General features: G+C 43.1%; 2 protein-coding genes and 1 long non-coding RNA gene across 3 annotated transcripts in view; 2 read left to right on the top strand and 1 right to left on the bottom strand.

Annotated features, from left to right (window-relative positions):
* Positions 1-1,413: 1,413 nt before the first annotated feature.
* Positions 1,414-4,701, bottom strand: LOC131885654 (uncharacterized). Its single transcript, XR_009373858.1, has 3 exons — positions 4,542-4,701; positions 2,798-4,476; positions 1,414-2,583 (listed from the first exon to the last, which is right to left on the bottom strand). It is a non-coding gene; the product is annotated as an uncharacterized LOC131885654 (long non-coding RNA).
* Positions 4,702-5,240: 539 nt separating this feature from the next.
* LOC131885646 (cyclin-Y-like protein 1) lies at positions 5,241-11,067 on the top strand. Its single transcript, XM_059233758.1, has 5 exons — positions 5,241-5,898; positions 8,804-9,048; positions 9,637-9,770; positions 9,836-9,988; positions 10,060-11,067. Exons 1-5 carry the CDS (start codon positions 5,514-5,516, stop codon positions 10,340-10,342), a joined length of 1,200 nt encoding a protein of 399 aa, XP_059089741.1. The 5' UTR covers positions 5,241-5,513; the 3' UTR covers positions 10,343-11,067.
* Positions 11,068-11,726: 659 nt separating this feature from the next.
* Positions 11,727-12,122, top strand: part of LOC131885650 (actin, muscle-like) — a 1,849-nt gene continuing 1,453 nt past the window's right edge. Inside the window, exon 1 of the mRNA XM_059233761.1 lies at positions 11,727-11,960. Coding sequence (XP_059089744.1) covers positions 11,835-11,960 — 126 coding nt within the window. The 5' untranslated portion in view covers positions 11,727-11,834. The remainder of the gene's footprint in view (positions 11,961-12,122) is intronic.

The following is a 12,122-nucleotide window of genomic DNA, read 5'->3' as shown; positions in this document are numbered from 1 at the left end:
CCAGCGGGTGGCTTCATTAAAGGCCACAAAGCACCAAGTTCAGGTCGTCTAGCTTGGCCATTATTAGCCATTGGCCAATAATATATTCAAGCATGTTGTCACAACAAAACTTGTCCATGGGCCAAGATGTAAATGAGACGATTTAATGAACGAGTCAGGTGTGCTGTCGACTATTTTGGCGACATCATCCCCGAGAACGAAGGTAAGTTCGTATCTTCAAGATCCAACAAGGAGATCCATCCGATTGGTTCGTCGTCAATCGATTGCATGATACTGCATCTAAATGGTACAAAGCAGGGTCATAGAGGACTACGCCCCATATATTCATTGTACGGAGATAGATTCTCCCGCATTTCAAATGTTGGGAGGGGAATTTCGATTGGAAGAGTCTTGCCTTTTGGGCCAGAGAGGCAAGCAACAATTATGGTCAGTCGGGAATTCTCTTCAGTTTAGTCAAATAACTCGAAGGTAACCTGTAGTCAGGCTGGCTAGATTTGGCTGGGTTGGGGATCGATTCCCATTCATGGTCAAGTGTTTCAAATCGGGAGAGATTGAGTGACAACAATTTTCGAACAGCTTAGCTCTATGCTCTTCGAAATGAGTTCGTGGTCTGTGACTCATAATACAAATCAAAAAGTACGATGGTGATGGAGAACACTTTCGTTACTTTACCACCCCTTGAGCCGTAAATACGGTTCAGTGCGAGGATTATGAGCACGGCATATTCACAATTGGATGAGGATTAACCGAGCATAGGATTATTTCAGATTATTTATACGACGAGCCAACAGGATGGCAAATGCTCAAACTCAAAAGATCAAACATTCATTTGAAGCCGTCTAGGGGTTTGACAATCGTCCGATCTTTGAATGAGTTCAAGTTTGTTTCCATTGCCATTAGCCTGATGCTTTTAAGAAGTCATCTTGTGAAGAGAGCCAGCCATGATTCCGTTGTGTGTTGTAGTTAGTCTCTTTCGATTTCCGAATGCGCAGTTATCTTACGCAAGAGGATGCTCTTCGAATCCGACAAGCATTTGTGCATGAAAAAATGGGAGCATTTTGGCCAATTGGGATCTCTTATTCAGAGATCTTTATTGACAAGCTACTTGAGTGGCCTTTTGAATGTAATTACGCAATTAAAAACGTGGCTTTGACTTTGCTCGGCAGCAAGATCACGGATATGATATAATGAGTCAGAATGCGTAAGGAGTCATGATGATTGAAGTAATGGTCCCATTCCATGGAACAAAATAACAGGGGGTTTAAGTGTAACACACTACATTAAATAATGTTTGCATACCTGACATCTGATTGATTTATTACGTAGGGAATATTGCAAAGTCAATTTCTCAAAACTTCCTCTTGGTACTGAACTACAACTAAAACCTGGAATCCGGGTTTGAGAGTTCGGGATCGGAGTCGGGATTCCGCCAGGATTAAGACCGCTAAAACTGGGAATTTGAGATCAGGAAAATCCGCCTTGCAAAGACTGGCTAAATGATTTAGAAAGCATTGATCCAGGAGTGTAAGTGTTGCGGAGTCTTTCCACAAACGCAAGAGCTCTCATAACACCAAAAGTCACCGCAAACCTCGATTTTGCCCCTTGACTTTTGGACGCTATAACCCGTCGTTGCAACCCCTTTGAAATAAGATTTACCAGACACGAGTAAGAATCTAAATCCATCCACTTGCTTTTTCTAAATTGCTGCAAATTTTCTGTTCTTTTTGGTTTTAGGATCATTTGGACCAACGGTAGCCAAGAAGCAGAATAAAATTCAGGGATGAACGGAAGGGTGCTAATTTGATAGTGGCATTGTTGTTCCCAGTGATGGCATTTCTCGAAATCGAAGCTTGCGGAAGAATATTCAATTCAATGCAGACGAAATACCGGCTGCTTCATTCTACTGGCGAGTATTGAGCAGTATTTAAAATCTGGTCATATGAGGTCAAGCAGATTTTTAATCGACCAAAAGGGCAACAGAGAGTAGTGTTGAAGCTTTATGGTGAGCTGGAAAGTCCATTTTTCAAATGAAGTCAGTCCCACTAAGAACCACCGCCAGAGAAATCTGAATCCAATTCATGACCCGTGGCCGATCAAATGCAGAGAGAACTTTAGCTACCTGTTACAGGCAGATATTAATTATCCTTTGTTGTTGTCTATTACCAATTCTTATTCCGACACAAATTCAAATATCGTACTATTTCACCCTTTCACTCGGGTTGAAAACCCGCAATCAAATGGAAGAAGTCGTCGAGACCGTCCATGACTCTGGATCATTTTGTTTCAGGAACACATTACTTCGTATCCAGCCTCATTAAACCAGGAACAGCATTGGTCGGGAAAATGAAGACGTCGGCCCAAACCCAACGTTTCATACCATGTCCGAGCCACACATGGGACGGATTTTGTGCTCGGCCCTCGTCTAGCCTCAACCCACAGGCCTGATTACAGGCCGGTTCAGGCCCACGAGGAAGTACAACCGTTCAACAGAGCGGGATGACTCAGACTACGTCGTCATCACGCCCACCACCACACCATCTGAATCTTCGTCCAAGAAATATATCACGCAATACATCCGCTTACCTAAAATATAAAAGAAAACATATGATAACAATACTTGACCCGCCGGATTGAAGAAAACTAGGCCAATGACGATTTTCAAGGTCACAGACATTGGAGCCATAAAACGCCGCTAATTGACGCTTACACGCCAATCTCAATTGAACAGCTAGCCAGCCACGCCCCCTGCCGGCCCAAGGCGCAATCGACTATAGAGGGGCTGGGCGGTTGTTCTCACCTTTTGATGTCGGGAGTTTCGATCTCCATGCCTTCCTCGCTCATGATGAAAGCGACGATTGTTCCTCTTGTCGGGATGGAACAAAGCAGGAACAAGGTAGATTCTCGATGGGACCAAAGCCTGCCAGTTCACAACGATCCGTCCACCGGATCAAGGTCACTGAAAAGCCACGGAACACGCCAACAAAAGAAGGCTGAGACCAACCAAAAGGAGCCACTGGCCGTACTGAGTTAGCTGGATCAGGTACGAAGGAGCAGTCAGTAGCACTTACAAGGACTGGCGAAAGACTGACTGACAGACAGACAGACTGACAGGCTGAGGCGAATGTGAAAGTTCATGCGAATGGAAAACATGCCCGACCTCTGGCGGCTTTGAGACGAAGGAAGATATTGTGTTCAACGAGTTTCGAAATTAAGTGGCATGAGCTCAGGTGCCGGAATGAATTTTCAGATCAATCCAAAGATGATGAGTCGTGATGGTTGAAGTATGAGTTCAATAATTTTTGGTCCATACTAGATATTGATTTGTCAGTCAACATTTTGTCATCAGATTTTGTTTGTAGATTCCTCACATTTGTTGTGGCTTCAATTATTTTGAAATCAAAGTGGTCCGAAATGAGAGGCTTGGATTGTCAGTGCGTTTTTTTTGCTTTTTACTTGTGTCTTTTTTTTCAATTCAAATCATTTCAACATTAGCTAAACTTTGGCTTTTACCTGTTCGATAATAACATAACTTCAGAAAGCACCAGGCAATGGCAGCTATTTTGCATAATCTGTAACAAATGTCATGTTTAACGAATATTTCCGCCAGGTGTCCGATGCCTACCCGTATCTATTCTAAATCAAAACCTGCTTTTTCAGCTCACTAACCAACAACTACAGTCTTGCTACTTTTTTCAATCTGGTAATCGGCCGGGTGAAACAGTCTTTACAAACGCTAGTTTATTACAGAGTATTCAGTTTGCTTTGATCCTATAGGTAAATGTTGAGAATTTAAAAGAACTTTGAGTAGGACTTGAAAGGTTTGTACCACTACAATGGTTCAGATTTATACTGATTTCTTAGAATTGTTTGCGCTATTACTTGCACTTGCGTCAAAACCTGGAAGCACTGCCTTGGAACAGGGTTGCTCATGCTCTATTTGTCAATAGAAAACAACAATATTTTCCTCTCATCGAAGGTATTTGCCTCATTGAAAGAGAAAAAAATAGATTGATTTTTTATTTTCATTTCAAATCGAAATTATGGCTCTGATGCTCAAAGAGAAAATGAAATATGAATTTAAGAAAATACCCTCATCGTAACGTCTCTGACGTCTGAACACAGAACAAGCAAGGCCAAGAGTATGCACTGCGAGTAAGCGGAGAAGACAACTTTTTACAAACATCTGTGTGGTTATTCAAAGGCTCTTATCGTCTGGGTAGCCACTACTCAATTGCCTGCCTTACAGACTTCTCTAGATGCTTATGAAAGCTACAATAAAAACAGCACAACCAACTCGATTTTACCCTTCTTTGCTTTCTTTTCCATAATCTGAAGTTCAAAGTTGCAGACGGAAACTTTCCTTCGAAAAGTGTGACCAGATTTCCAACAACACCTTGAAACAGGCCAGCCAGGTCAAGCATTTTTTAGTAGGTTGGAGATGTTTGTAAAATTTTCATCTCGGTAAACATCCACAAGCTGACGGAGAATTAACATCAGATTTAAACACTACGGGCTATAGACAACATTGACCTCAGACTCACATTTTGCTTTGTATGGAGTGTTCCTTATCGTCATGGTGTGGCGAAAATTGTGTGATTTTATGGTACTTTCTCATTCCAATGTGTGCGTCGGCAATTGATCAAAAGCACATTTTTCTTTCATGCCAATGTGACGTTCAAATACATAACAGTCGTGAATGACCCCGTGAAATGTCTTATCACGCTGATGTTTTATCTTTCTTCAGCTCGACCACTCCAGGGTTACTAAGAGCGGTGTAAAAGTTTTTACTTCGCTACGAATATCTAATCCGGCATCAAGTGCTTTTGTAAACCATTGAAACTTTACGTTTAGAAAATTAGAATAGTGTTCAACAATCTGATGCCTTGAGCCAAGAAAAGTCTCACAGACATTGAATTCAGGTTTATGACTTTTTATCGACCCTGGCTTCATTTATGTGTAGTAGCGAAGGGCCAAATGAGCCGCAGCCAATGATCAGCGCTGCCATTACCAGGAGTAAAATTCAAACATTAGCCAGATATGGCATTTTCAAGCTCTCAAACCAAATACATATCTCACATGAATCTTTCTTGATTTCTTCGATATTTGGGGTATGAATATGTCGTTTACACTTTGGCCATTACTTCCCAAGAAGCACAAATATAACCGCTCTCTTCGACACAAGGTCCACCAAAATCTGACTCTCAGCTCTAGCAATAGCCAAGCATCGCTGATGTCAACCCCAGATTTTCCCTTCCCTCATCCTCATCGTCGTCCTTCTCGCTCTCGTTCGCTTTCACGGCTGGCCAGGACTTGGGGCCCCATTGGTTCATTTGGTGTCGTGTCTTCCTCGATGTGCATCGTGTGATTTGCCGGTAACGCCCTCGATCTCGATCCTGCAGCTCAAATCCCTCTGCGACTCGCCGGGCTCGTGTGTGCGCCGGTCAGCCTCTGACATTGTTCAATCTCCCTCTTCAAGTCCGGAATGGCGGTGTTCCTAGTGTGCTGATTGCGGGATGGGTAACTCAAACTCTTGCTGCGCGTACTCATCCTCGCGCTCCCGCCATCACAACGGATCGGGCGCTCAGGGCGCTGGAAGTGGGAAGCGAACGCGCCGGTCAAATAACGGACATGCGCGTGGGGGTTTGGACGTACCCTACGGGCCGGCTTCGTCGCTGAGCGGTTCAGGGGGTGGGGTGAGCCCTTCGGAACATCCTGGTGGCGTCTTGAGTGATGAGGAAGGGCATTTGGGCGTAGGTGGGGGCGTGAAACGCCGCGAAGAGAGTGTGGGCAATCTGCAGCATATTAGTGAGCGCGAGCCAGATGATTGGGAAGAGGATCCCTCCCTCCACCCTACCACTAATACCATCTTCATGGAGAAGTCCAAGCAGTCCATTCAGAGTAAGAACATCCCAAAAAGTGATGCTGCGACCTCGAGTTTCCATTTGATTTCCACCACGAACAAAGACCAAAGAGACCAAAATTTGACAATCGGTCATTGGTTTTACGGGTGTGTTGAATATCTGAACAACACACAGCCGAAATCGGGTCATTACTCCTCTTTACACTCGAGCTTTCGTTGTGTTGATGGATAGAGGCTTAAAAGCCCAAGAGGTTTAGTTGGAACAATGGCAGGTCCAAATGTTTGAAGATCCGAGCTCTTAGTTCAGTCGGAATGTTTGAGGAAACTGGTAGTTCTATTTTTCCAATCAAATCATGTTCCAAAGCTTTCATGTTTCTTTCGTCATTGGCTCGACAGGGGTTCATTCTTAGTCATTTTTATCTGTACAACTTATCTATTCCTAAAAAGTTCGAATTTCACACTTGTATTCAAAAAGTGACTCTAAAGTGTATGCCATGCCAATCTTTGATATTAGATCGATGAGTAGATAGTATCTCAAAGGAAACACACAAAAAAAAATCTCCATGTTCGGCAAGATAACAGTACAAATCGGCTCCACAAGCGACCTATTCGGTACGCAAAAGAGCTCATCATGCCAAAAACAAATGACAAATCGACGGTCCTTTTATTAAAGTTTGAAGGGCACAGTTCAATCGATCTAAACGAGTTTTATCTCAAGTGTTTACAAATGATTATGAGTAATTGATGGATTGGAACTTGTTTTATGGTTCACAAAATCGACACCCATGTGCAATTCCATTCAAATTGTAAACACAATATGTATGTGAAGATATGACGTTTTATTCAACCGACTCGTTATTTTGGTACTGAACGTCTTCCTGAATTAGTTTTTTTTAATTGACCTATTAGTTGAAGATAGACGAAATATTCCAACTGGTTTACAGTTTTTCCCGCAATTTATAAAATGTAAGAGATCTTCATGACTAGTGATGCCGTCCATCGAGATTCATTGGTTAGTTGCTTTCCTCGTCCTAGTAATTATGTAGTATCGAGAATCAAATATAAAAAAGTGTATTGCAAGCAAAAGCCTGAAACCGATAATTCAATAACAACTAAAGCTATACCAAATCTGCAGACCCAAGACTAACTTCCTCCTTGGTTGATTTTGCGAATTTTCCCGATTCCTCATGTGACCGTCTCAATCCGGTAACCTCTACCTTTTAGCCTTTAACAAGATCCCTCAACTGCAATCGAATGATGGTCTAAAGGACCAAGAAATGATTTGAGACAGTGAGAACCCATCAACTGATTCAATATGTGAGGTCAATGATCTCAAAGAACCCAGTCAGGAATGTGTCCACCTTGGCCAAAAACTACGGAACCTCTAGGGCCATAATGTCGAGGTTGTTGAAGCAGGATCTTGGAACAAAGTCGAGGAAAAGGTCGGCTCCAACATCCTGCTTCAATAACCTCGACATTGTGACTCTTTTCCTATAGACCATCATCCAACTGGACTTGAGGGATCTTGACTTATGAGGTTAAAGCCGCTACGTAAGCGTTTAATAATCGCCGATCGGATCTCCTTTGTTTTTTACACACATTCTTTGCTGTACGCCCTTTTGAGCTTATTTTTTTTGTTTTCCTCAATCGTAACACTTTGAAAGTTAAGGCACCTAATTAAAAAATTGCAATCTTTGTTTAGAAATGTGATTTTTAAGGCTTGAAACAAAGTGTAACGTGTGTATTTATTCTGTGAGTATTTCGGTCTCAAATATGAATGCCTCAGTAAGAGTGTTTTGAAATTAAATGATACGAGACTTTAGATCCGTATAAGCCGTAACGGCTTGTTTCCAAGGGATCATCATGGATGAGAGAGAGAATGTTATTGGCCCCATCTCACGGCTTAAGGTACCGGCATTGGTCCTAGAGGTTGGTCATGAAAGGACAAAATCCGAGGCACGGCCCGGCTATTACCTTTAGGATTCTTTACACGAGAAACATTCTTTAACCGTACAAACCGTTGAGTATGTGCCAATGACTTAGTCCTTAACACGCCCTATCCATCGTTTCGAAGTTTCGAAGAAACAGCAGGTCGACCTTAATATTATTTCTCCTTCGAAATTCGTATCACGTTTGTGCAAAAGAGTAGTCTGGTAGCTTTTGCAGCCAAGTCTTGAAAGCAAAGGGAAGGTGAATGTAAATTTCTCCTCCCCTTCGTGCTTTGTATGAAAATGGGTTGATAATTTTAGGCGTTAATTCATTCAAGCAAAGATAAACATGCTTCAACCGGGCAAATAATCCAATTTACCATTGCGAACTAGACTGGAGATGCCCAGGCCATTTCTTCGCGAAACCTCCTTTTGTGCTTCTTTCAAAAACTGTAATGGAGACGTTGCAATTTTGTTTTCGAATTTAATTCTAATACTGTATACTAGTCGGGTTCTACTTGTCTCAATTTAGTGATTAGTGGTTCTTCATTCGTTTTCTTCCTAAACCCTTTGTACACTTTTAATGTGTTATGGCCAAATAATGAACGTGGTACCCCAATAACTAATTAAAAGCAAAAGTTTTGAAACAAATTTTGCAAAAAAGAATAGTAAGCTTTATAAGTCAGAGTAGAACAAGCAGCCCAATCGAACCTTTTGAAAACGGGATCCGGATCTGGCGAGTTCAGGCACATTAAGAAATCACTCTCAAAGGGGCAAAGTGTATGCAAACCATATTTTGTGTAGCTTAAGGCCCATATTGATTGTTGGACAGTTGTTGAACTAATTGCCATCCACGTGCAATTTTGCATCCCTTGGAGCACGATGACGAATCTGCAGAAAAATGATCGATCCTAATCTCAACATTGTGGTGGGAACAGTGTCATTCTAATTTATTGGGCCTACTTTGTGTGTGTGTTGGGCGGTTGAATTCATTTGCTCCCGCATTGGCTTTCAGACGGCATGGTGAGGAAACGTAGTCAGATGCAGTTAAGCCAGTCCAAGAACTCGATGAATGAGTTCCGCGGAACCCTGAAAAAGTCCAGCTCGTGTTCCACCATCTTCATCGATGATTCCACCGTGTCTCAGCCCAATCTCAAGAACACCATCAAGTGCGTGTCGTTGGCCATTTACTATCACATCAAGAATCGGGTGTCCGACACCACTCTCGACATTTTTGACGAGAAGTCGCATCCATTAACGGTAAGAACTAAATAGCTAGCATTGGAAGCCTTTCGTCCCTACGAAAGTGTACACCAATCACGATGTTTTTTTTGCATTCTTGTAGAACTTTGTTGAGCCAAAAAGGTACATGTTGGTTTCCAGTAATTTTGAATTGACCGATTATGCCTATTCAATTCTAAACATACCGCTAAACATAAAAAAAAAGAAATTCGGCACCAAAACCTTGTGAAACCTTAATCGGGTTTGTAATTGGGGTGCTAGGGTCGGAGGGACGGCCAGCGTAGCCAGACATTACATAGTCCCTATATAATTCCGATAGGCCGTGTCCTGCACATATCAGCTTGGTTCTCCGTCTGTGGGTGTGGTTAGCGTCCAAAAGTTTCCTTTGAGAAAGGTCGGGGAGGAGATTCGAGCCGGGGGACCTCTCTCATGGTAGGAAACTGCGTTAACCACTATGCCACGTCTCCTGCCTTTTGACTCACAAAAGAAACTACATCGGTCTTAACAGGGAAAGAGTTTGCGTATTGTCAGCAAAGCGTGGAGCGAAGGAAATTAAATGGGCTTGAATAGAAAAAAATGAATATGTGTATATTTTTCTATGTACAGCGCGATCCAGTCCATCCGGACTACAACAAATGCAACCCCGAGCATCGCCAGATCTACCGGTTCATCCGCACCTTGTTCAATGCGGCACAGCTCACTGCAGAGTGTGCCATTATCACACTCGTCTATCTGGAAAGGTAACGAGATCAGATCGAGATGCCCTTAAAAGATGACGCTGAGAATATTCTTGATTTTCTTCTAGGGTTCTTCGATATGCCGAGATGGATATCGCTCCCGGGAGTTGGAAACGCATCACGCTCGGAGCCATTCTATTGGCTAGTAAAGTATGGGACGATCAAGCCGTCTGGAACGTGGACTACTGCCAAATCTTGAAGGATCTAACTGTAGAAGATATGTAAGAGGAGAGAGATTCATCTTCAGCTTGTGGAGTTGGAGATGACATTGAAACGGGCCCTTTAATTCTAGGAATGAGTTGGAACGGCAGTTCTTGGAGATGCTTCAGTTCAGTATCAATGTTCCGTCCAGTGTGTATGCCAAGTACTACTTCGACCTGAGGACTTTGGCCGAGGCCAACGACTTGAACTTCCCAACGGAGTCGTTGTCCAAGGAGCGCGCGCAGAAATTGGAGGCCATGTCCGTGATGTACGAAGACAAGCTCAATCAGGAAACCATTCAGAATGGTATGCGCAAGTGGTCCAGTTTAGACAAGATCAGTGTGAATCGACGGAGTGTAGCTATTTTGTCCTAAAACTTCCGCCGAGGACAATCATTCCGCGGCGGCACCCGTGAAAAAAAACGCGAAACACGAAAAGCTCGAGCTGCTACGAACATTTCTTATTGTTATATTATTATTATTATTATTATTATTATCATTATTACTATTATTATTATATCCTTGCTACGATTATTATTTCCTTTCGCATCACTTATGATTATGATATTTATATCAGAATTATTACAAAAATTGCCACAAATCCCATGGCCGAGCCAGTTCTTTCAAGAAAAAAAATTGCCCCTGAATCAAGGCCCGGCAGGTCAATTTACCGTCGCGATCTCCAAACTCCAAAATTTAAATCACAATTTTTCAAACCACTTTTCGTTTGCCACTGCTTCGAACCCGCTCAAAGGGTCAATGTGTTAGTGTGTCCTAGGTGCTGCCTCGATTCATAAGGAAAAAAGTCATCAACCTCGAAGAACCCAGTCAAAGCATGTACCTTCCTTGGCGAAACATGTTGGTATGTTCAGGTTACGTTGTGTTCTACGTCGCTCGGTGGTTGCCCTGGTAAAAATACCACAGTGGAATATGAGCCTAGCCATCCTCTCTCTTCCTCATCCCTAACAAAAACATTTGTACTCAAGTATTTACGTTCTTGTATTCTGAAGATGCTATTACAAAGAAATTGCGAGAAAACATTGTCATAACTTTCTTCTTCCTGATAATATAGCGAATAAACAAGATATAAAGATACCTCACTTTCAGCCTTTGGAAACTTGTCGACACTCGCCAAGGTGGAAAAATCGTCATTCCTCAATGGGACAAGCTTTGTCACCTGTACCGTTGTTCGCTCATGACCTGTCATCTTGGGTACTTTCTCGATGCCTGGAAATCTAAAAATGTGACCGATTTCTAGACGTCAACCTGGACCTGACATCGGAACACCTCTACTATCAGTGCTAGCAGAAAGACATAGTACAGAAATCCAATGGCCAAGGCCGCATTGAACGGGCATGTGTTGGCTCCTCAAGATTTAGCGAAGGCTGCTGCTTTTGAGGACGTAATGATGCTTTCGCAAAAGACACTGCCTTAAAAGGTCATGAAATTGACCGGAGAAGACCTGAAAAACCCAGAGCAGCGGGTCTAGTACGTACACCTTTCGATCCCAGAGTAACTTGTTTCCTGGCCAAGATCCAAAATAACTCAAGGAAATGGGATGGGTTCAGGTACAAGATGAAAGGGAATAGGGGAATGAGGGCGAAAGGGGAGGGATGAGGGGGGGAAGGGGGAGATAGATGCCAATCTATCTACCTATTGTCCCCTGTGAAGACTACCGCGAACCCTAGCCAGCCAACGATGCGATCGATGGGGCGAATGGCGGGTCGACCTCCGAGGTCGACTATAAAAGACCTCGGCGCTTTAGTTCGGTGTCACAGATTGTTTCCAGCATCTGCATACGGAGCACCGCTCTCGTTGATCCCATCTTTTTCTCCATTCCCAAACCTCCGAAAACTCTACCTTCAACATGTGTGACGAGGATGTTGCCGCTTTGGTCGTTGACAACGGCTCCGGTATGTGCAAGGCCGGATTCGCCGGTGACGATGCTCCCCGTGCAGTGTTCCCCTCCATTGTCGGCCGCCCCAGACATCAGGTATTGCAATTGTCCGTGGTTTTTCGTGTGTTCAAAGAGAAAGTTTTTTTTTTTNAAGCTCGCTGTGTCTCCACAAGTGTCACAAGTGGTCGAACTCCACCGGGGATCCTCACCTACTTGTAAAGTTTAGCTGACATTTTAATGCCTAATAATCATTCTACA

The sequence above is a fragment of the Tigriopus californicus genome, chromosome 8 (genome assembly GCF_007210705.1).
Source record: "Tigriopus californicus strain San Diego chromosome 8, Tcal_SD_v2.1, whole genome shotgun sequence".
NCBI classification, from domain to species: domain Eukaryota; kingdom Metazoa; phylum Arthropoda; class Copepoda; order Harpacticoida; family Harpacticidae; genus Tigriopus; species Tigriopus californicus.
Note: the sequence above shows the minus strand (reverse complement) of the source record. Positions and strands in the feature narration are given on the sequence as shown.

Excerpts from the sequence above, each read along its gene's own strand:
- LOC131885646 (XM_059233758.1), top strand. The coding sequence starts at position 5,514 with ATGGGTAACTCAAACTCTTGCTGCGCGTACTCATCCTCGCGCTCCCGC. Across the intron at positions 9,049-9,636 it reads AGAAGTCGCATCCATTAACG|CGCGATCCAGTCCATCCGGA; the intron begins GTAAGAACTAAA and ends TTCTATGTACAG. Across the intron at positions 9,771-9,835 it reads ACACTCGTCTATCTGGAAAG|GGTTCTTCGATATGCCGAGA; the intron begins GTAACGAGATCA and ends ATTTTCTTCTAG.